Below are 23,122 nucleotides of genomic sequence, written 5' to 3' on the forward strand. Positions count from 1 at the left end.
TGGGAAACAGTGCCCTACCCTAACCAAAAGAGGTTTTTTTTTCATGAGTAGAAAATAATGCTTATCACTCAGAAAATCTAAAAGTAGAACAAATACTAAAATGGTTGACTAATTACTCCTTTTGAGATCAGACCCTACAAAAACAGAAGGTTTAGTTAACAAATATTTATGTTTACTTCTTTGCCTTTCTTAAGACTAGACTAGGACGTGAAACGTCTCATTTTAACTACTACTTTCATTCCCACCACCAATCAACAAAAAATTCCTTCCTGTTAAATTTTTCAAATGCAAAGTAACTCCTATTAATGATATTACATTTCTCTTCTTGGCTTATCATTCTCAAAAATCCACCACTAGGTACTCACAGAATTCCAACTTCAGGGAACTCTACCAACTTTTAGCACCTTTCATCTCTATCCAACTACTCTGTTATCTCCCTTAAAAGTTGTTCTTTCCCTTGAGGCTTTTACCTCCCTTCCCCTTACCAGTTTCATCAAGGTCTGCAGAAGTGGTAAGTTGATTGGCAGATATCTCTCCGCTACTGCTAAGATTCGAAAGATCAAGGCAACATTTGGGGGTTCCTCTATTGAGACATAACAATACATCAAGATTCCTATTAGATTGTAATATCCTTAAAAGGCAAAGATCAAAAAAAAATTTTAAAAAGAGGCAAAGATCACATTATCCTCTCAATTTGAAGCACCCCTCCATAGTCATTCACACAATGTGAACAATGTCCAAATAAATCTAGCTGCCTTTTGTAAATATTTCAGAGTAGGCTGAGAAAAATCTCCCACTTTCCTCTACTCCAATAATTCACCATTTCCTCCTCACCAACATACTGAGACAAGTAATTTTTTTCTTTTTTTTTAAGTAATTTTTTTCTTAATTGAGAACCAATATTATTGGCTGAAGTTGGCCTTGACCCCACATCTTCTGCCCAGTGCACTGTGAGCACACAGATTTATTTGATTTCTCTTTGGAGTCTCTAGTACTTCTCAGATTTATAGCTCTCCAAGTTTGTTTGCTAGCTGAAGCGTCAGAGCATGGCATGACCAGAATTTAAAATACAATAACACTAGTATAAATATTAATAAAACAACCAACTCATATAATGCAATATAGAGTTTTCAAAAACTTCTCCCAGACATCAGATCATTTGATTCTCACAAGATCCTAGTAAGATAGGAAGAGATTATTTCTATGTCATAGAAAAGAAACCTGAGATTCAAGAGTCACACAATTAGTTAAGGGCAGGGTTTAAAATTTCACCCCTGATCTTCGAGCTGGGTTAATTAAAAAAAACAACAACAAAACAAAACAAAACAAAAAAACAAAGACTGTTCAGAAAAGCAAAGTCGATAAGGTGTGAAAAGATGAATTTACCCAGACAAAACGCTTAGGTTGGCAGAATCACCAAAGTGTTTGTTCACTGGAGTTCTAGGGAGGTCTGGGCAGGTGGTAAAGGAAGTCTCTCTCTCCAGGAGCAGGTTTAACATCTTCCTCTGACTGGATCTAAAACTGGGTCCTGAGCCGGGGCATCCTTCCTGTCCTATGGATGAAATGAATTCTGCAGACATGGCCTCTCAATCCTAAGGGGGGAAAAATAATAATAAAAATTAGCTAGGAGGTGAAAGTCACCTACATAGGTACCCCACAGACTGTCCAGTTTTCACACCTTCTACACCCTTCCCAGCACAGGCCGAGTGGTTCGCAGTGGAGGAGGGGCATCTCAAGTGATAAATCACATAGCTCCACCTGAAGGTGAAATCAAACGCACCCCAAGCGGCTTGCCCTTTTCCTTGGAGCCTGAACTTTTAAAAATCATTAAAAAAAAGAAAAAAATACTTTTTTCCATTAAAAAAATACTTATTTATTCATTTATTCATGAGAGACACAGAGGCAAGGCAGAGGGAGAAGCAGGCTCCCTGCGGGGAGCCCGATGCGGGTCTGGATCGCAGAACCACTGGGCCAGGACCCGAGCCGAAGGCAGATGCTGAACCACGGAGCCACTCACCTCCGCCCTCTTTTATTTTTTTTTAATTTTTAAAAAAGATTTTATTTATTTATTCATGAGACACACAGAGAGAGAGGCAGAGACACAGGCAGAGAGAGGGGAAGCAGGCTCCCTTCACGGAGCCCGATGCGGGACTCGATCCCAGGACTCCAGTACCACGCCCTGGACCGAAGGCAGACGCTCAACCACTCAGCCACCCAGGCGTCCCTCCCCCCTCTTTTAAAGTAAGGCCTACAACCCAAGGTAGGGCTCGAACTCACGACCTCAGGATCAACAGTCCCACGTTCCATCGACTGACCTAGCCAGGCGCCCCAAAACCAAGACGTTAAAAAAGGAATGAAAGAGGGCTTTCACTTGTTCGGGGCCCACACAGCTCGTGACTCGTGAAAGGAAGGAATTTAGGTTTCTTCACTCACGACAAAGACCATTAGGTCCCCTGGAGTTCTGTTTGTGGCGCCCCGACCCCAAGGGGACGCTGGGGTCTCCGTGATCCCGGCGGAGACAGCTCCGAGCTTACCTCAGGTTGGACCCTGAGATTCACCTTCAGGACAAACGCACCTGGGAGATCAATCACAAGCGAACACTTGAGCAGAATTAAAAGAAACCTGAGGAAAGGAGTGAATTAACCAGCCTACAATTCTGCTTCTAGACAAGAGGCTGGAGTCGGGCTTTGCGCTTCTCCCAGGAAACGACCAAAGTGGCGGCCTCCGGGGAAGAGTCCAGAGTCCCAGGGCCTGGCTGTTCAAACCTTCCGCCTTCCCAGTAACCCTATCCCATTCCCCGCAAAGCTGCGCCAGCCAATCTGCGCACGCCCCCACCGCCACAGCCAATCGTTTGGCCCTACGTCACCAGGCGTGAGCTTGCTTTGGAAGGAGCACAATTTGCCCCGCCCCGTAGGCGGAGCAGGATGCCCATTGGCCCACCAGCGTCCAGCAAGCTGGGCAAGCCCCGCCCCCTGGACGCCTGGCACACCATTGGTTCTCCCTCCAGCCAATCGCCACCGCGGGCTCGGGCGCTCCCTTTCCTGTGCCCCTCCAACCCCGGGAGATTTAAACTGCACTTCGAGAGCGATTATCACTCTTTAGGATATTACCTAAGGAGGTTTGTTTGGATGCAAGGTGTCTTAAAAGGTTCTCTTTCCTTGCTTCTTTCTTCTGTCGTTACGTGGGTCTTTTCCTCTCCGTTTTGCTTGCCTTCGGTCGGAGATGGAGCGTTTTCCGCTGGTGTAGCAGATGTTGAGCCAAGACAGGTGTGTGTGCTTATGTCGAGCAGCACTGGCCCCTTGCAAGAGCTTTCCTTGTTCTGTGTTCTTGTAGAGCGCAGCATCTATTAGAAGCTAGGTTATGTAGGATAAAGGAAATATCTTTTGAAGGAAAGCGGGGGGATTGAACCATCTCTTGGCGTAATCCTTATTACAGACTAAAGGATCGCAAACCGGTCGTTTATGGAAATTTGAACACTGATGAGGTGATATTAAAGAATTATTCCTCCCCCCCCCCCAAAGTTTATTTACTTTTGTAATCTCTACACCCAATGTGGGGCTCAAACTCAGGATCCCAAGATCAAGAATCCCATGGATTTCCGACTTAGCTAAGCCAGATGACCCTCAATATTTTTTTCAATAATTCTTAATATTGAAGATTTGAATCATCCAGTGGGAGTAGTGGTGGGTATAGATGAAACAAGGTTTGCCATGAGTATTACGTGATGGGTGAGTGGCGATCCATTATATTATTACTCTCAAAGTTTAAAATGCATACTAATCATCTGGGGATCTTGTTAAAATGCAGGTTCTGATTCAATAGGTCTGGGTTGGAGCCCAAGATTCTGCACTTCTAATAAGCTTGCAGCTGATGCTGATGTTGGTGCAGCTGGTCCTGGGACCACACTTTGAGTAGCAAAACATTATACTGTGTTCTTCTCTGTATTTTTGAAATTTTCTGTAATAAAAAAAATGATCAAAATAGCCCAGAAGCTTTTTAAAATGCAGGCCCCAAAATTATGATTCAGTAAGTCGAGAGCGGGGCCTAGGAATTCTCAAGGCTCCCAGGGGCTACTCATGCTGATGGCTTGCAGACCAGTCTGAGAAACAAATCAGAAAAACAAAACAAAACAAAAAAAAAACCTTTGTCTTTGAAAAACAGTTAAGTCTGGCATACAACCTTTACTGGTGTCCACATCTTGGTGGTGGTGCAGTGTAGTCAGCCAGACTACACTATCCTAATACTCTTTTCATCTGTAGAATCTGCTTCCCCAGAAAGAAAGTATGTGAAGAGTCTTTATTCTCTGGGATTGAGATGGTGAGTGTGGGCGTCAGCACAGAGCCCTGCCATTCCAGGTGAGTTTGAAAATCAGACTGGGGGTTAAAGGAGTATGGGATGAATTGATTTCTGCTTTGATAACCCTAATCATACTTCATGGGGCCACTGTATAATTCCCCCACAGGTGGGAGGTAGAGACAGATGAAACTGTTCTACAGCGGCGGCAAAAACAGATAGATTATGGCAAGCGCACACCTGGTTACCAGTGTTTCCTGCAGCAGGTCCCCAAGTGAGTGCAGTTGTGGGTGGTCACAACAAAAGTGTCAGCCAAGCTGTTTGTTTCAATGTAGGATGACGGAAAGATACTAGAATCTGAGTGCTCTCACAAAGTTCTATCATTACTACAACTAATTCTCCTAAAATGTAGCCCCAAAAATAAATTTTCAAGATTTTTTTTTAATGGAACAAATCATACTTGAGCCCTGAGAGTTTTTAGAGTTCTATTCATGTTTGCTATGAAGTTTTTTCTTTCTAACCATTACCTCATACCTTCAGCTGACTTCGCTAATTACAACCTAATTATATGTAAGTTTCCATGCATACACACAAAAATGTATTAAAGGGTAGTATGTATTTTATTTTTTTAATATTTTATTTATTTATTCATGAGAGAGACAGAGAGAGAGAGGCAGAGAGAAAAGCAGGCTCCATGCAGGGAGCCCGACGTGGGTTCGATCCCGGGTCTCCAGGATCATTCCCTGAGCTGAAGGTGGCGGTACACCGCTGAGCCACCCAAGCTGCCCGGCAGTATGTATTTTATTTTATTTTATTTTATTTTATTTATTTTATTTTATTATTTATTTTTGGTAGTATGTATTTTAAAGGGATGTCAGATACCATCTTATATCTATCTTGACTTCTAGGGGAGTGAGTTTATCTAAATTACCTTTCTCAGAAGAATATTAGAAATTTAGAAAGTTCAGTGCTTAATCCCATCTGAAGATTTATTTTTTTCCCATTGAATTGAGGACACTGGTCTTACCTTACTCTCAGGAAATCCCTAATGAATCTCTGAATTCACTGTGATAAACAATGCACTGTACCCCTTTATTTTGGCCTGAGTCTGACACTTATTTGCCATCGCCAGGGCAAAGCGACAGCCAGGACTTCACCCTCAAACACCAAACAAGAAGAGGAGGTACAGCCGCCGCTCCTGGGATGCCCAGATCAGGCAGTGGAGAAGAGCCCTGCATTCCTGGGATCCCCCCAGCCAGCCCCCGAAAGGCAGGAGGTCCGAGGGGTGTGTGTATTATTCTTGGTTCCTTGTTAGGAGTGGTGGACTGAGCCCTACCTCTCCTCACTTTGCAGAGGTTTAGCTTTTTCTGGCTGAAAAGGGATAGTCTGAAAGAGGTGCATATTCCTCTGACTCTGCCACTTTCCCAGCCAGGGAATGGAGCATCTCTTAGAGCCAATGGGTTCCACACCTACGGATGACCTCCTGGATGACTGGTTCCAGGCCCTGGAACCATCAGTGAATCTGAATGAAGACCAGAAGGGAGCCCAGGTAGTATCCTTTTCTAAAACCCATTGGAGCAGGGTTAGAGTAGGGTCTGGCCCACAAGGTAACAATTAGGATGGGATTCAAGGTAGTAGTCGAAAAACAAAAGAAGAAAAATTGGGCAGCAAGAAAAAATAGGACATGAATTAAAATATCTAAGAAAAAGGTGGCATAAGGACATTTAATTGTAGTTAACAATGGTGGGAAATTGGGCTGCATTGGGGGTTATTTTATACTTGATGAAAGGAGTACAATATTTCTTGGAATTGAGGCCTTGAAACCTGATATGGCTTTTTTAATGTCTCCTTTTATTTCAATATTTTGCAAATGAGCCAATGCTAACTTTACTTCTTATTCTCAGTCACTGAACTTTAATAAAGTATGGTTGATAATAAAAACAAGGATTACCAAGTGGAATGAAGACCAAGGGCTTTAGAGCCTCAGGACTGCTTTATAATATTACCTTTGTCCACCACATGGACAATCACTTCATCTCTCCAACCATTTCAACTGTCAAATAGGGAGATTTGTCTCATTTGATGATTCTAAGCAAAAAATAAGAATACATATTAAAGTATGTAGCACGGTGCCTGGCACATAATAAGTGCTCCACAACAGCAATTATTGGAAACTAGGTCTCCCCACTTCATGGCCCCTGTCCCCTCTTTTGCCAAGGAGAAATGTGCAAGGAAAGGAAATGTGCAGTGCATCTTCCTTCCACCCCCATTTTCTTCATAAGTAGCTCACTCTGCCTCTACTCTTCTTTTTCAGTTTGCAGACTTGGTACCTCCTGCCTACTCCTTTCCCTGGCTCTATGAGGAAGAACACCACTGGTTCTACTTTCTAGCTGATCACAGTTACATACCTGTCCCAGATTTGAATGAGGCACAAAATATTTAGAGAAAGCATATGTCTTTCAAGGGACGTGTTGCTAAGTGTAACAGTAAAGATTACCTGCATTACTGCTACTTCCCAATGGATTAAAAAAAAAAAAATCTAAAACTGCCCTACAAAGAGATCACAACACGAAAGCATTGTTTAAAACTTCTTTTTCCATTTCTGCCTGCTTTTCTAAACCTTCTTTGATAGCTGAGCCTCAAATTTACATAAGAGCCAGTAACCATTTTGCTGTTCCCCAACCTCCTCCCTACTAACGTCTACATTCAGGCTTCTCAAAAAAGACTTAAACTTTGGCTGAGGTGGGAGGTGATGGTAGTGGTGGAAATTTAATAAAGGGTGGCATCCTCTTCCTGAAGAGGAAATACAAAGCTATCAACATCTTTTACCCAGCTGCCTGTTTCCTTCCTCCCTCCCTTTCTGTCTTAAGGAAAGTGGTCCAGCTGTAACCACCATACTCCCCCCCCCTCCCCCGCCCACCCCCGCAAGCAACTGAACCGCCTATGATGTCATAATCACAACCCCATTACCTCATCCTGCTGGGGGGTGGGGGTGCGTAGAGGAAGGAGGAGGAGTGAGCAGCCCTGGGCCCTTTTCAGCTTTACAAAGTGTTTTGGGTGAGGGCTAATTACAGAATCAATTGGGAACGGCCCCGCAACCGTTACAAGTCCTGGGTTTATAAGGTTGGAGGGTATCCGGCAGCTGGAAGAGGGGCTCCCGGGACTCAGAGCAGGCCCTGATCGGCTCTTGGACTACATTTCCCAGAAGTCTTCACGCCGCGGGCCGGTCCTCTGCTGGCGGAAGGGGGATTCCTTCTGAGAGGTGCCCGTAGAGGGCGGGAGGAGAGAGCAGGTAAGAGCAACTCTGGCTATTTCTGTTACGCGGCCCGAACCGGGTAGGGGGCCGTACTAGGGCCAATGTTGGAATGGAGGGCGAGGAGAATCGCTTTGTTTACCTTCGTCCGACACGGTCTCCCCCGCGGGTTTGGAGCTGTGCCGCCAACTGGGTCCGTCCACCTTCAGCAATATTTTGGAGGGGGTGACTCGATAGTGAAGAAGCCACCTTCATCCCTAAATCAAAGAGCTTGGCTCATTCCCGACAGCACTTTCCAAAAAAGATTTTGGGAGAGAAGCGACGCGGGGTTCGAGCCTCCCCGGGCGGTTCAGGGCGATTCTGCGAACCAGAGCGATTCCCCCACTCTCCTTCGGGGCCCGTTGGTTCGCGCCGGCGCCTTTTAAGGGCACCGTGGGGCGAACGGAGCGCTCAGAGCTGCTCCGGCCGCGGCCCAGGGAGCTGGAGGAGCCGCGGTAGGTGGCGAGGGCAGGTGGCGCTGGGGCCTCGGGGCGGGCACCTCGACTGTCCCTCCCTCCTTCCCTCTTTCCCTTCCCCCAGCCCGGCGGCGCGCGCGGCACGGCCTCTCTGGACGCCTCCGCGGGGAGAGCACGGGACCCGGTGGGGGAGGGGTTGGTGGAGTGCTAAGTCCCAGACCCTTTCCATCTCCTGCGTCCTGAGTTCGCTTCCCGCGGCCAGATGATGGAAGCTGATTGGGAAGAGGCGAAAGACAGCCCCCCTGAGCGAGCCCTGGTGCCCCCCTAGGGGCTAGCGGACGCCCCATGCCCCACCCCGCGGGGACAGGCAGGGCAACCGAGGGAGAGGTTGAAGACTGGAGGGGGGCCTAGCCTTTTGCTTCTTCATCGGGGTGGGGGGAGGGGTGCTCCCCACTTGTCACCCCTATCCCCGCCAGAGCCATATGGAGGAAGAGCAGTCAGTTCCCCACTTACCTGTTCATGTACCTCCCTGCCTCCCTCATGTTTTTCTTTAGTGTCCCCCAGAGGTTTGGGGCTGGGACCTGGGGGGAGGGTCCCCAGGGGATTTGTGACTCTCCTCCCTCTTGGCTTGATTTGATCCTGGGTTCTCCAGGTTTCAGCACAACCTTAGCATCCCTGAAACCCCAACGTCAGGGGTTACTACCATCCAATAGTAGATGGGGTGGGGGTCCAGTCTTTATTTTAGGGGGCTGTTGGTGGAGGGAAAGCCTGGATTGAGAGTTGGGCCTGGTGGGGTCGTAGGGAGGGCCTAGCGGCCTGCTGCTCTGTGAAGGGCTGAGCCCTGTGCCAGTTGTTAAGCTGAGAAGTTTTAACTTGTTTAGTGAACATTCAGGGCTGTCTCTGCCCCTCAGATACACAAAATGGAAGGGGAAGGAAGGCGGCAAGAGAGGGTTTCTTACACTTTTTTCTATGCCTGCCTGAGAAAGAGGAGGCCCCTCGCGGAGCTGGTTTGCCTTCTTTTGTGTCCTGGTTTGATTCCTTATGGCTTCCGTTCTGTTCCCCCTCTCAGCCTGGCCTGTTTTAGGAAACTCAGGCTGAGAGTATCAGTTGCGTGGTGGTAGTTGCATTGTTCCAATTACCGCCGTGTGTGGCCACATCCCAACAATTAAAATGCAGAAAAACACAAAATCACTCTCTTCACTTGATCCCAGAGAGGGCTGGGAGTTTGCTGTTTGGCCAAATGCCTCATGAAAAGCTTGAAAGACTTTGCTTCACTCCCTGCTCTTCATGGCTGGTGAGCCTGAGGCCTGGGATCTCTGGGGTAAAAGCCTGCAGTTAGGGTCCCTCTCTAGTTGATCTTTTGGGGGCAGAGTTAAGAAACCAAGAGCAATGTGATATAAGCTTTAGCTTTTCCCACAAGATCATAGGGGAAGCCGCTGAAGGGAGCTCTCAGGAAGCTAGAACTTCTTTGAGGGTGGTAATAATAATTATGCATGAAAATGATAGTTAACTGTAATGATGGTTGATTTCTCCCACAGCTTCCAAAAAACTGCAGATACATCAACACGTAGTTCTTTGCTTTTCTTTACTTACTTCTCTCCAAGGTGGAACGGGGTAGAGATGATTCCCTCTTTTTGCAAAAGTAGAAAGTACTCTACCTCCAAGGTCACAGAAGAGCTGTTTGGGGCTTCCCTGGGTGTTCAGGTGAGGGAGGTTGGCATCCAGCCAAATAGATAAACCCAATTGTCCTCTTCAGATTAATGATATTATCACATGTGGCATTCTTAGGCTGTGTAGAGCAACAAACAGGAGAGTTTGAGAAACAGTCTATGTGGACTCCTGATTTGTGCAGGTTAGATGGTATGCTTTTTACACTTTGATATTTCACATTATATTGTACCCATGACACATTAAGACATTTATTCTGCCCATTTTACATGTAGGTTAACTAAGGCCAAGAAAACTCCAGTGATTTCCCAGAACTGTCCCAGCAAATTAACACAAGACGTAGATTTCTTGAATGTTTGTTATATCTACTGGAGAATGCTACATACACCTTCTGATGAGCTGTCTGCCTGCTGGTCATTTCTGGGAATAGGCGGAACCATATGGAAACACTAGGTTATCCTCCCCTCCTCCATTGAGCAAGGCCCCTCAGGCAATTGTGTGGGCTTGAAGCCTGTTCTCTGATGGAATTAGTTTGCTTATACTGAACTTGACCATGGGAAGGAGCCTTGATTAATTGAATCCATGGTCTTTGAGTAAGATCAGGCTAAAAACTTAGTTGAATGAAGTCATACAGTTGGTGTTTTTAACATGTATAGAGTTGAAATGTAATTGGAAAAATCCTGGTACCATTTCTCTATCTTCTTAACCCTTTTAGAGAGAATATTTACAGTATCTGTTGGAAAACAATAATATATCAAACACTGAAGCTTAGGGAGAACATAAAACCTTGTTTACTCTGATTGATCTGAAGCAGAAAGTCATTCCTACAACCAGTTCTCCTTGCTGTTCCCTGTTCCTTTTAATGTAGTTTAGGGAAATGGTTACCTCTCTGATTCTGATTGGAAGATAAAGTATTGGGGGAATCAGGATGAAAGTAACCATTTGGATATCCCTCTCTCACTTGAGCTGTTTTTTAAGTGGTGCTGGTACTCTGGGTAGGCAAAGCCCAGCATGAACCAGGTTAGGGGTGGCAATTAGGTCTCAACTTGCTTGCTTACTCTAGTTCGTTTTACTGGTTAACTAAAGTGTCAAGTTCAGGATGTTTCCAAGGCTGTGTTTAGGCTTAGTAGGAAAGAGCTGTGATCAATTAATGATGTCTGCCAGAGGCCTGGCATAGGGATGCTGTGGTATGTGTGCCATGCATTTTCTACCTTTGGGCCAGGTACATCTCTAATATCACTTGGGGCTGGTCCCTCTGTAATTGGCAGACTCAGCAGGCATGACTGGAGAGGGAAGTCCCAATGGTGCTAGGATGGTGCTGCAGTGGCAGAAGACGGCCCACGAGTGAGGTCTGGAAGAACGACAGGGAAGACATCCATCATTTGCTCCAAAGTGTGCAAGTCAGATCCTGGGGAGAATCATGATAACCCTGATCACTGAGCAGCTACAGAAACAGACTCTGGATGAGCTGAAATGCACACGCTTCAGCATCAGTCTGGTAAAAGACCAGTCTTCCTGCTTCTCTACAACCCCCTCCCCCTTTTTTCTGAGGCTGTTTGTTGCTACTACTCTACCCATGTCCTGTGTCATATGAGTCATTGTACTTGTACTGGAAAAGCCCAGTAAAGGCTCAAACCCAGCCCAAAAGGAAGGGGGCAGGTACTTTTCCACTGGTAGAGAAGGGACACCAAAACTGGGGTGGAGAAGGGTTTGAGATGTTGGGAGATGTGGATTATTTTACTCACTAACTTTGGGAAGACAAGGAGAAGAGATCACTAGGAGTTCCTCCCGTCCCTATAACCCATAGACTCCAGGGGTGAGCCATGGAGGGCTTCCTGGAAATCTGTGTCCTGAGCCTGACTCATTATGGGTGTTATCTTTCCCTTAGCCCCTGCCTGATCATGCAGACCTCTCCGGCTGTGGGAACCCCTTCCAGCTTGTGTCTGGTAAGACATCTGTGTGTGTGCGTGCGCGTGTGTGTGCACGTATGCGCTCACGCGTGTACATACCTCCATCCTCATTTTTCTTGCGCTGGTTTCCAGTGACCCTGGCTAGCCAGCCTACCTCCATGGCTTTCTTGCTGGGGTTACCTGCTAAGGTTGTCACTTGTCTCCTCCATTTTACCACCCCAGCATGGGAGTTACTTGTTTAGTTGGCTCTTACTCAAGCCTTGATAGGACTTTTATAATCTGACTTTATTTATTTGTTTATATATTTTGTCTCCTCCCATAATCTGATTTTTTAAAAAAATAAGTAGTATGCTCATGTAGTTCAAAATTTTTGAAATAAAAAAATTTTTTTTGAAATAATAAGTTTAGGGATCCCTGGGTGGCGCAGCGGTTTGGCGCCTGCCTTTGGCCCAGGGCGCGATCCTGGAGACCCGGGATCAAATCCCACATCAGGCTCCCGGTTCATGGAGCCTGCTTCTCTCTCTGCCTGTGTCTCTGCCTCTCTCTCTCTCTCTGTGACTATCATAAATAAATAAAAATTAAAAAAAAAATAAAAAAAATATGAAATAATAAGTTTATAGTGAGAAAAGTTTCCTTTCTCCATCCATCTCCCACCACCTCCTTAAAAGCAGCTCTTGTTATTACTTTGTCTATCCAACTAGAGTTTTTTAATAGAAATAGAAGCAAACATAAGTGTGTTTTTTTTATTTCTGTAAAAGGTTGCATACTATATATATTATTTGTGCTTTTTTTTTTTTTTTAACTTAACTATAATAGAGCTAGAAGATCTCTGCATGTCAGTGTGTTAATTTCAGTATTTCTTTGTGGGTGGCCAGACACAAAGGAACATGGATAGTCTCAAGGTCTCCCAATCACAGGTTCTACTGTCAAAGGCCTTCCCTACCCTATTTACACTCTTGAGGAATAAAAATGATCTTTTACATGCTTGATTACCTCTTACTCCTTGACAGCCCTAACTCCTATTTTGGAAGGGGAGAGACCAAGGAAGAAGAGCGTGGGCCTGCTTTCCCAACTTGAGGGGTTAGTGGGTAGGGGAGCAGAGTAGGGTTAGGTGGAGATAGGAAAGAGCAGGGCACACATGCATTTGCTTCTCTGAATTCATCTACCTTTGAGAGGGAGTGACAGGCAATATAGGACACTTTTGAATTTCAGCTGGCTTCTCAGAATGAAGGCAGTATCATCTAGTGGTGAAGAGCCCTACCCTTAGCATCAGACAAACCTGAGTTTGAATCTTCCTTTGACCATTTCATTCCTTTTTTTCTTTTCTTTCTTTTTTTTTTTTTTTTTTTTGTTTTAAGATTTTATTTATTCATGAGAGACACACAGAGGCAGAGACACAGGCAGAGGAGAAGCGGGCTCCATGCAGGGAGCCCGATGTGGGACTCAATCCAGGACCCCAGGATCACGATCTGAGCTGAAGGCAAACGTTCAACCACTGAGCCATCTACGTGCCCTGGTCATTTCATTTCTATATGACTTTGGATAAGTTACTGGACCTCTGTCATCTGTGAAATGGGGATAATAGTACCTACCTTATGAGTTTTTGAGGAACATCACATAAAGTGTTCATTACGTTGTGTGGCACATAGTGAGCCCTTAAAAATAGCTAGCTATGAATCTTAAAAAAAAAAAAAAAAAAAAAAAGGGGGGGGGATGCCTGGGTGACTCAGCGGTTGAGCATCTGCCTTCTGCTCAGGTTGTGATACCGGGGTCCCGGGATCAAGTCCAGCATCAGACTCCCCGCAGGGAGCCTGCTTCTCCCTCTGCCTGTGTCTCTGCCTCTCTCTATCTCTCTGTGTTTGTCATGAATAAATGAAATCTTAAAAAAAAAAATGCTATCATTAATACTATTTTACTATGAATGCTTTCCAGAAGGTGCTTCCTGGAGGGGCCTGCCCCACTGTTCCTGTGCTGAGTTCCAGGACAGCCTCAACCTCAGCTACCACCCCTCAGGCTTGAGCCTGCACCTCAGACCACCCAGCCCAGGAAGTTCCCCACAGGAGCAGCCCCTCTCCCAAGTCCTAAGCCCTGAGCCCCCAGACCCAGAGAAGCTTCCTGTGCCCCCTGCCCCTCCATCCAAGAGGCACTGCCGCTCACTCTCAGTGCCCGTGGACCTGTCTCGCTGGCAGCCGGTGTGGCGGCCCGCCCCCTCCAAGCTGTGGACTCCCATCAAGCACCGGGGCAGTGGTGGAGGGGGTGGGCCGCAGGTGCCTCACCAGAGCCCCCCAAAGCGGGTCTCCAGCCTCAGGTTCCTCCAAGCTCCCAGTGCCTCTTCTCAATGTGCCCCAGCCCACAGACCCTACAGTCCCCCTTTCTTCAGCCTGGCTCTGGCCCAAGATTCCTCTCGACCCTGTGCCACCTCCCCCCAAAGTGGCTCCTGGGAGAGTGATGCTGAGTCCCTGTCACCCTGCCCACCCCAGCGCCGCTTCTCCCTGTCACCCAGCCTGGGCCCTCAGGCAAGCCGCTTCTTGCCCTCTGCCCGGAGCTCCCCTGCATCCTCCCCAGAGCTGCCCTGGCGACCTCGAGGCCTCCGCAATCTTCCCCGAAGCCGCTCACAGCCCTGTGATCTGGATGCCCGCAAAGCTGGAGTCAAGCGGCGCCATGAGGAGGACCCCCGGCGGCTGCGGCCTTCTTTGGACTTTGACAAGATGAATCAGGTGGGACCAGCAGAACTAGGGAAGCTTGGTTGGGAGGAGGGAGACTTGCATTTTCACGGAGAGCCATCCTCGAGCTCCATGTACAACTGGCAGGTTCCTTTCTAATTTAAAAAAAATTTTTTTTTAAGTTTGAGTAGGCAACACAGGGCTTGAACTCAGGACCCTAAGATCAAGGCCTGAGCTCAGATCAAGAGTATAACGTTAACTGACTGAGCTTTCACCAGGGTGATTTACCGTCCTAGTTGCCCAGGACTATACCCAATTTAGTACTCAAGGTCTCATGTCCTGTGTCACTCCTTGGGCCTGGGGGTTCTAAAGAAATTGAGATGAGACCCATGTTAAATCTTCCAACAGGGATTCCCAATTGTTCTGCCAAGGGCACTTTCCTTGCACTCTGAGGATGCATAAGCAATACAAGTCCCATCATTAGTGCCCTGCCCCTTCTTGACCTCAGGGCTCGTTTGCCACTTGTCCTTCACAGCTTCCCCTGGGTCTGTGAGGGCTTCGCAGAATGGGTTGCTGCATCATTCATGTACAGCAAACACATTTTGACTTCCCAGTGTGAATACGGCTGTTGTATGCACTTGCCGACTCTTCATATTCTTCCTTCTAGTCTCCTGGGTCACAAACCTCTTTGAGAATCTACCTGCTTATTCATCGTGTCATTCCTCCAACGAGTCAGCAAATGTTACTGAATACCTGCCATGTACCAGGTTGTGACTAGGCACTCACAGTATTGTAAAACATCCAGAAAATGTTCTGCCCACATGAAGCTTATAAATGAGCTCCTAATTTTGAATGTGATAGAAATTATGAGCTATTTCCTCAAAGAATTTGGAAAAATTAAAAATTTTCCAAATGTTATCTGGGAGTTCACATACCTCACCCTAAAGCCTACAACTCCTGCCTGCAAGGGTAACCAGGAAGGACACTTGGAAATCCAGCTTGGGCCAGGGTTCTGTGGAAGTTGGTATCTTTTTTTTTTTTTTTTTTTTTTTGCATTCTTAACTTTGTTGTTTGTTTGACAGAAACCATACTCAGGAGGTCTCTGTCTCCAAGAAGCAGCCCGGGAAGGCAGCAGCATCTCTCCACCGTGGTTCATGGCCTGTAGCCCCCCGCACCTCTCTGCTTCCTGCAGCCCCGTTGGGGGTTCCTCCCAGGTGCTGAGTGAAAGCGAAGAGGAGGAGGAGGGGGCCGTGCGGTGGGGGCGGCAGGCACTGAGCAAGCGGACACTGTGCCAGCAGGACTTTGGGGACCTGGACTTGAATCTAATTGAGGAGAACTAAAACTGAGAGGCTACTTCCTGGGGCCACACAGACTGACTCTCTCTGGCTACTAACAAGTGTCGAGGCCCCAAGGCCAGGGGCCCAGCCTGGGAATGGGGGTGAGTGGAGGGCTCCGACTCAGGGCAGCCTGAAATCTTCTTGCTCCAGGAAGCTCGACCATGCCAAGAGACTGGCCGGGACAAGATTAACGGAGCTGGTGGCGGGAGGGACAGCCCCAGAGCAGACCCTTCCCATGGCGGCCCTGAGTGTGAGTATCCCTGCCACCGAGAAAGCAGTGGGCAGGGAAGGAAGGGGTCTGCTGACCCCAGCTCGGGGAATTTCACTAGCCCCTTTGCTTCAAAGGGCACTTGTGTCTTAGAATTTGGCCAGGGTGGGGGGTTCATTCAGCCTCCTCGGAGAAATTGTGTGAGAGTGTGTGCGTGCATGGGAGTATACTTGGGGAAAGGTGTGTTTGCGTAGCCTTAGGGAAGGAAGGCAGTTGCTCCTTAACAGCAGAGCATCATGATACCCCCAGGATCTTGAATTTTCACAGGACAGCAGGCTTACTCAAGGAGTCAAGAGGATAGCACCAAGTTTTTCTTTTTTTCTAAGTAGCTCTGGAACCAGGCTTATAATCCATAAGCACCACTGGCTCTGCAGAGGATTCTCTTTTGGGGTATGGCAGGGTCTTTAAGAGCTGTGACCTCAGCTAATGGTCTTTTTCTTAGGCCCATCCCCTCCCCTAGACAGATCTAATATTAGGACTGGAGAAGGCTCTTTACATTGATTCTGAGCTGGCCTTTTTTCCTCATCAGATTGCCTAGGCTATATACAGCCTTTGTCTCTTAAGTAGATGTAAGTGCATGTCGGCAACTGAGGCAGAGTTAGAGGGGTCCATCTTTCTCTTTCCCTCTCTATTGATGGGACGTTTTCCCCCTCACTGTCTGAATTTCAAGGGTCAAGAACATGGAGGGGAGGCTCTGTATTGGTCCTTATCATCTGAGGCCCACCTGCAGCAGAATTGGCAGTCAAGTTGACTTACTTTGTCAAGTAAGCATGGGTAAGCTCATCCCAGCACTGCCCTTTGGAAGCAGACTTTAGGAAACCTGTTGTTAGAAGATCCAGGTCTAACCTCTTTTCTGACTTGCTTGAGAAAGAGGAAGAGGATGTCAGCTTTTACCAGTTTGCTTGTCTTCCATTCCTGCCAGGAAATGTTTATTTGCCTCTAATTGGACCTGAGAGACATCAGTGAGGTTGGGGCTCAGTGAGGGTTGGCTGAGGATGTGTAAAGCAAAGGCTACGAGAAGCAGCTGGGAGTTTGTTGTTGGGTTGAATTTCCTTTTTGTTTGTTTCTCACCCGTAACTTGAGCCGGGGCAGCAGGTCCCGGTGGCTGCAATGATGGGTTTAATGGCTGCCGGACCCTTGGTAGGACTGGCACCAGTGGAGATACATACTGACGTGGCTGCCAAGTAGCTTGTGAGGCTTTGTCCAGCTTTGGTTAGACGCTGCACAACTGAATTGGACCCGCCCTTCCTGTTTATTGGAGGAAGGGCATTCTCATCGATCCTCCAGGGTGTCTTAGGATCCAGTTTCTCATGTTAGGGAAGAAGACCAAAGTCCACATGTTTTCTTCCTCCTGGAATTGAACCTGTCATTTTCTTGGTTTCCCACATGTCAGATAGGAGTGTCACCAAGCCTGCAGTCTCCTCACTTCCACTCCAGAGGAGGTGGCCATTTCTTCTTGAGCCTCTGGCTCTAGAGGTTCTACCCTTCCGGGGCTTTCCTCCTCTGCTCGTTACCATGTATTACCAGTGAGCTCCCAGGTCTGTAGAGGCCTGAGAGAGGCTCTCTGGAGAATCCAGGGAATCTGTGAGCCCAGGAGGTGCCCATCCTTGGTTTCATCCCTCCCTTGGCTCTTCTCCTTCTTTAGGCCATAATTTCCCTGATGCCAGCTTCTTTTTCTCCTGGGGCATCCTTATCCCTGGGCTCTCTGCTGCATATTGGCCATGCCAGCTTCCAGTAGGCCACTGGCAAGACCAGTGCGGTCTCTGCAAGCTCCAAGCTGAAGAAGTAAGGGCAGTAATTCTGCCTCTACCCTGGCTTCCCCAAAGCCCTAGGGGTGCGATCCTTAGGGGAGAGGGTCTACAGAGAGTCTATTTGAATTCTATCACTGTAAGATCTGGAAAGTTAAATTAGTTGAAACTGTCATCCTGCTTCCCAATCTAAGCGCCCATGACCCTGGGACAGGCCTTTTTAAGAAGTGGTTCATTTTGCTTTACACAGTGGATCTGTTCCAACAGTTCTGTGTAAGCCAAATGCTATTTTGCGATGCTTTTGGACTGCTGACCATTTAAAAGCAGCCTGTGTGATTGCTTCTTTTGTAAAGCAAGCAACCTCCCTCTACTTTAGCTGTTTTAACTATTTGGATTTTCACCTATTGGGCTTACCCAGAGTGGAGCACACCTTTACAGGGCTGTGGTTGACGCTGGGTAGACATCTGCATCTGTGTTGTGTGTGTGGTGTGGCTGACCAGTAGGTGAGTATTCCTGCGTGTGTGAGTGAAGCCACTCCCAGGCTGGTGCTCTCCTCCTGTGCCCGGTGACTGCCCAGTGGCAGCTCCAGCTGCCCTTCACTCCCACCTGCTGCCAAAGTCCCTGTGCTAATGGGATTACAAATACAAAAAGTGGAAAAAAAATTTTTTCGTAAACTTTGTTTTATATTAAAAAAAAAAATCCATAAGTCTGTGTGTGTTAAACATGAGGTCCTGCCTCTGTGGCTGTGTTTGAAAAAATAAAGTTTTATTAGAATAATTCATTTTCCCAAGCAATCTTGTGTACTACAGTGTCTTCTTCCCTTCTCCACAAAGAAAGGCAAGGAGTAAGCAGGGAGAAGGCCATCTAAGTCTAACAGCTCTTTCCTCTAGTGCATGGCTGGGCCTTCACCCCTTCCAGGGCAGTGTCTTGGTCCCTAGGCCCTTTGAAGCCACTGCAGTCATATCCTGTGGCCCAGGCTTGTGTTAAGGCCTTGGTTATTTCTGGCAGTCTGATTTGGTCTTTATTTCCCTGGTACCTATCTCCTCTTCCCTCTGGTCATTCTTCCAGCAAGTTGAAGTCAAGTATTTATACATTCTAGCTCCCTGGGAAGTGTTTCATGGTCCAGTTAGGAACTTGTCTAGATTGGTCTGTGGGCTTTAGGAAGTGGGGGAAAGAAGGCTGAGAGACTTGACTGGGAATCTTTTTCTTTTTTTAAGAGTTTTCACATCTTATACCCTGGAGAGATGGAGATTTAGTCATCAGAATTCAGATTCCAAAGACCTCGGCAATTTCTCCATTCTAAAAATACTGCTTTTGGAAAATTATCCTAACAGCAGAGCTTCTCTTTTGCCCTAGAAGTTGGTATTTTCCATAATGCTTCAATTTGGGATGTTTGTGTTCAGGGAAGCTGTGTGGTTCACTCTCGTTAGACGTTGCTATTCCACCCTTTTTCCTATGTTCGCATTCTTCCAGTTTGTGTGGGTGTAACTGATTTGCTTAGAGATCCAGGCGGGAGCCTCTGTCCCGAAGGCATAGCCTTTCTTTACCAGTTGGGGTCCTGACTTGCCAGGCACAAGAAGAGTCAAGTTGCTTAGCCTCCGTCCCAGTTTCCTGCTTGAAATTTGTGGCATTCATCATTGAATACCCATGAAATGTGCAGGAGGACAGGATTGGCTTGATAACCTAGAGCAGGAACCTTTAGGGGATGAAAATACACTCCAGAAAGAGTGGGGGTTGCCACCTGCCCCCAAAACAAAGGAAGGGCTTTGAGGAGGATGGGGCTTTGGCATGTGGTTAAAGAGGGCTCAGTGTTAGGAGTTTTTTCTTTCTTTAAAACTTGCTGTTTTATTTCACCTACTGTTTAAGCAGGCATAAAGTTTAAACCATCTAAAATGACTTTCCTTTTTTTCCTTTACGTTCATTTTGTTGCTGTTGTTAGATTTTTACTGTTTATTTTCTGTGAGGCAAAGTGAGATTTCCTCTTCTGTTCCTCAAGTCCTGGTAGGATAGGAAAGAATGTAAACTCCATGAGGACAAGGGTTTTGTTCATTGTTGGGTCCCCAGCATGTTGAAAAGTTACTGGTATGTGAAAAGTGCCTATCCTATTTGTTGAATGAATTTCTCATCTTTGCCTTTCTGTCCCTGAACTTAGGCACATTTCTGTCTCTGGTGCTGATAAGTAAGCTTTAGAACACTGGGGCAGTAATTAGAGCTCCATACAGGAGAAAATCCCAACAGTGAATTTTGGTAGAAAACCTGCAAGGCAGCCAGGTCTTAAGAATTCACCCTTGTTCTCCTTTTACCGACTATTGTTTGTGGGCCATGTGCTTTAAGGGATGTCTCTTGGCCCAGGAAAGCATTGGGATTTAGGCCTGTTTGGCTTATAGATGGACGGATGTTCCAAGGAATAGGGAGAGAAGAAAATCCAAGGAAATGTTTCCTTGGTGCTCAAGAGGGTTCTAGAATGACTTCCCTAGAGGTTTCCTACTTTTTCTAAAGTCAGCAGCTGCTGCCTGCTCCCCCTTGAAACTCCTGACCTTTGCTACAAGAAAAATAGGTCAAGGGTAGAGAAAAGGTATGGGCAGGAGATACCCATGTAGACATATAAGTCTTCTAGAAAGAACCAGCTGCTGCTCTGTCTGTAGGGGAGGTCATTGAAAGAAATGGTCACTTTTAGGACAACAACCAGGGATTATTTCTAGACCCTTTGTCTTTCTGGTTTGTACTACTTCCATATATACTCATTCTGCATCCATAAGACCCTGCAGCCTGTGGTAGTCTGATACCACCAATGTTAATGATTGAGGTTTCCCAGTACCTGGTGTGCAAGACCATCTAGGCCAAAATTTCGTTATCTCCCCTTCTCTACAGCCCCTTTTCTATCAGGAGTTATCAATCTCCCACACCTGTATTACAGACCGGAGAGGTGGGGCTTTCTCTGCCCCCACTCCCACTACTTCCACGGTAAGATGAAGTGCTGTTGAACCAGAGAAGATAATTTTGCTGGTCTCTTTCCAATTCCCCTCAAAGTTTAACTGAGAAACACCCGTACTTAGTAACATTGGTCAACTTGGAAAGGCAAGAAGTTCCATGGGTTTAAGTCCAAATACCAGGATGTTGGAAGCACATGGGCCTTCACCCAGTGAAAAGGATGGTATTATAACATCCATTGGATGCAGCACATTGGTCAATTGGTCATTTGGAAAGGAACCTATGAAATACTGGTGGTATAGAATAGGATGGTACTACGTTACGGGCTAGTGAGAAAAAAGATGGACCGAGGGGGGATGGGTTTTCTAAAAGGAATGGTACGGCATATTTTCAGGATGGGAAATCACTAGGTATCGGGGCGCTAACTGTTTGGCTCAAACACCAACTCTAGGTACCTTGCCCCTCAAGCCCCCCACCCCCACCCCAGTAAAAGTCTTTGGTGTCCGAGGCGGGTAAGCTGAAGCCTCTTCACATAGGGCACCCCCAGGACGCGGCTCGGGCCAGGGATGGTGCCACGAAGACTGAAGGAGCCGCCCACTTCCCCACCCCGGCCTAGGCTGCAATTCCCCTCCCTGCCGCAGGGGGCACTGCAGGCCCCGGGGAGGTTGGGGCGGAGCGCCGCGAGGGGCCCGGAGCTGCCGGCCCGCTCCGGAGCGCGGGGGGCGCTGTGCGGGGCCCGGGCTGCGGCTCCGCTCCCGGCCACGGGGGGCGCTGCGCGGCGCCGGTGGTTGGTGGTGGCTGTTGGGGGGGGTGGGGGGGAGCCGCGGCCGCGGGTGGTGCGGAGGGAGGCCTTGCGGGCGGATCGGGCGCTCAGCGGCAGAGGTGGTGGGAGGCGGCGGGCGGGAGCGCGGGTCTGGCCGGCCCTGGCGATGGCGGACGCGGCGGCCTCCCCGGTGGGCAAGCGGCTGCTGCTTCTGTTCGCGGATACCGCGGCCTCGGCCTCGGCCTCGGTCCCCGCGGCGGCGGCGGCGGCGGCGGCGGGCGGAGATCCGGGGCCTGCGCTGCGCACTCGGGCCTGGCGGGCCGGCACGGTGCGGGCCATGAGCGGGGCGGTGCCCCAGGACCTGGCGGTGAGTGGCGGCCGAGGCGGGCACTTGAGGCCGGGGCTGCGGGGCCTGCGGGCGGCCTCCCCGGGGGCCTTTGTGAGGGGGCGGTGGGGTGGGGGTGACCCAGTTCCGCGCCCCCAGGTCTCCTTAGCGCCCCCCACCGGCTCCTCCGCACCCCGAGCTCTGGCCGGCATGGCTTCCGCGTCGGGGTGCGCGCCCCGGTTTCCCCCGGGGGGCGGCCAGGGCGCCGGGAGCTGCTGCCTCCGCCGGGAGGCCCCGCCTCCGGAGCGACCCCTTTCTCGGCGCTACCCCCTCCCGCCCCCCGCCGAGCACGCCTGGGGCGCGGGCTCCCGCACCCTGGGCTCCGGGGCCGCTCAGAGTTGGGCTGGTGCCGTCGCTGCCTCCCGAAAGACGCGGACCTGTAGTCCCAGCCTCCCTGGAAACCTGCGCCCTGTTCGCTCCTCCCGGAGCCCCGAGTGGGGCGGGAATGTGGGCAATTGTGGGAAGCACGGAGGCTGCAGTCGGAGCGGCTCTGGGCTTTTTTATCTGGCAGTTACTTCCTCCTTGTCTGAGCCTGACTCGGCCTGGCGGTCTCCAGAAAGGCCACCTCTCGGGACGCTCTCGGGGCTCCTTTCTCTTTGAGCTTCTGGGTGACAGGGGCTGCAGTTGTGGCTGTTGTCGATAAGTTTGAGATGCGTCTTAGCAGCCGAATGGGGCTGCTAGGTGGTGTGCCTTTTTTTTTTTTTTTTTTTTTTTTTTTTTTTGCTCCCAGCTCGGCTACTCCCTCAGCCCTGGGAGAGGTTTTGTTTTGAAACTTTGTGTTGGAGCTCGGCGATTTGAATGCTTGCCTTGGTGCATTTTGTGATTAAAGTTGTTCGTAAAATAGAACTTAACTAGTTTTTGGTGTCATGTTGTGTTATTTTTGTTAATGTGGCCGCAGAATACTGTCTTTGAGCTTTGGCCAGCCTCTCCTAGTTCCTCATTCTCATAGCGGCCCTAGCTTCTCTGTTTAAGATAAGACCGAAAATAGGGAGATTCCTTTGGAATGTAATCATCAGCAGGCAGAAGGTAAATTTTCGTGATGAACTTGCTCCTGCAGATGTGTTATTTGCTATTTTTGCAATTGGAATGATTTTCTGAGATTTGGTACTAATATTGTAGGTTTCTGATTATCATTTTTCTACCTATTGATTAGTGGTGTTAGGCTTCTCCCCCTCCCCCTTAAACGCAAGCTTTATAGGTTTTTTGGCTTGCGGCTGGCGTAGTCTTTGCCTTGGCTACTTGAGTTCACATTTTTTTATCTTTCTCCACGCTAAATAAGAAAAGGCTGCTTGGCCATTTAGAGGCTTCAGTGGGGCGAATTTGTAAAAAGATGCCACGAATATAAGGGGATGAGGACGATGATTAAGGAGGGGATTTGGATTTAAATTCCTCCTTTCTTTAAAAGACTGCTTTCTAGGTTGGGGTGGGGGAGAAGCATCTTGTCTCAG

The 23,122-nt window shown here is 48.2% G+C and overlaps 4 protein-coding genes across 22 annotated transcripts in view; 3 read left to right on the top strand and 1 right to left on the bottom strand.

The window, feature by feature from the left end:
- Positions 1–7,913, bottom strand: part of CDC25C (cell division cycle 25C) — a 36,509-nt gene extending 28,596 nt beyond the window's left edge. For 3 of the 13 annotated variants that reach the window (XM_025432246.3, XM_025432250.3, XM_049091832.1), the window contains exons 1-3: positions 2,535–2,801; positions 1,387–1,592; positions 486–583 (exon numbers count right to left, since the gene is read on the bottom strand). In XM_025432246.3, coding sequence (XP_025288031.3) covers positions 486–583; positions 1,387–1,580 — 292 coding nt within the window. In that variant the 5' untranslated portion in view covers positions 1,581–1,592; positions 2,535–2,801. Of the gene's footprint in view, positions 1–485; positions 584–1,386; positions 1,593–1,678; positions 1,827–2,433; positions 2,802–3,110; positions 3,251–6,299; positions 6,382–7,263; positions 7,403–7,688 lie in introns of those variants that run through there. The other 10 variants (XM_025432242.3, XM_025432244.3, XM_025432240.3 and 7 more) reach the window with 10 other exon arrangements.
- Positions 3,000–6,999, top strand: LOC112649796 (oocyte-specific histone RNA stem-loop-binding protein 2-like). Of its 3 annotated transcripts, none has more exons than XM_025432257.3 (6): positions 3,000–3,147; positions 4,260–4,355; positions 4,463–4,567; positions 5,426–5,578; positions 5,722–5,842; positions 6,608–6,999. In XM_025432257.3, the coding sequence occupies exons 2-6, from the start codon at positions 4,315–4,317 to the stop codon at positions 6,734–6,736; spliced, it is 549 nt and encodes a 182-aa protein (XP_025288042.1). In that variant the 5' UTR covers positions 3,000–3,147; positions 4,260–4,314; the 3' UTR covers positions 6,737–6,999. The 3 variants fall into 3 exon arrangements, with proteins under 3 accessions (XP_025288042.1, XP_025288040.1, XP_025288041.1); XM_025432255.3 differs by having other exon boundaries at positions 3,132–3,266; XM_025432256.3 differs by having other exon boundaries at positions 3,132–3,266; positions 5,426–5,569.
- FAM53C (family with sequence similarity 53 member C) lies at positions 7,301–18,372 on the top strand. 2 transcript variants are annotated; one of them, XM_025432252.3, is made up of 5 exons: positions 7,301–7,585; positions 10,938–11,167; positions 11,558–11,615; positions 13,512–14,296; positions 15,325–18,372. In XM_025432252.3, exons 2-5 carry the CDS (start codon positions 11,090–11,092, stop codon positions 15,580–15,582), a joined length of 1,179 nt encoding a protein of 392 aa, XP_025288037.1. In that variant the 5' UTR covers positions 7,301–7,585; positions 10,938–11,089; the 3' UTR covers positions 15,583–18,372. The 2 variants fall into 2 exon arrangements, with proteins under 2 accessions (XP_025288037.1, XP_025288036.1); XM_025432251.3 differs by lacking the exon at positions 7,301–7,585 and adding an exon at positions 7,907–8,040.
- Positions 15,699–23,122, top strand: part of KDM3B (lysine demethylase 3B) — a 76,535-nt gene continuing 69,111 nt past the window's right edge. The window contains exon 1 of one of the 4 annotated variants that reach the window (XM_035696626.2): positions 15,699–15,829. In XM_035696626.2, coding sequence (XP_035552519.1) covers positions 15,815–15,829 — 15 coding nt within the window. In that variant the 5' untranslated portion in view covers positions 15,699–15,814. Of the gene's footprint in view, positions 15,830–21,424; positions 21,657–23,122 lie in introns of those variants that run through there. The other 3 variants (XM_049091830.1, XM_049091829.1, XM_025433437.3) reach the window with 3 other exon arrangements.

This window comes from Canis lupus, chromosome 11 (genome assembly GCF_003254725.2).
Source record: "Canis lupus dingo isolate Sandy chromosome 11, ASM325472v2, whole genome shotgun sequence".
NCBI classification, from domain to species: domain Eukaryota; kingdom Metazoa; phylum Chordata; class Mammalia; order Carnivora; family Canidae; genus Canis; species Canis lupus.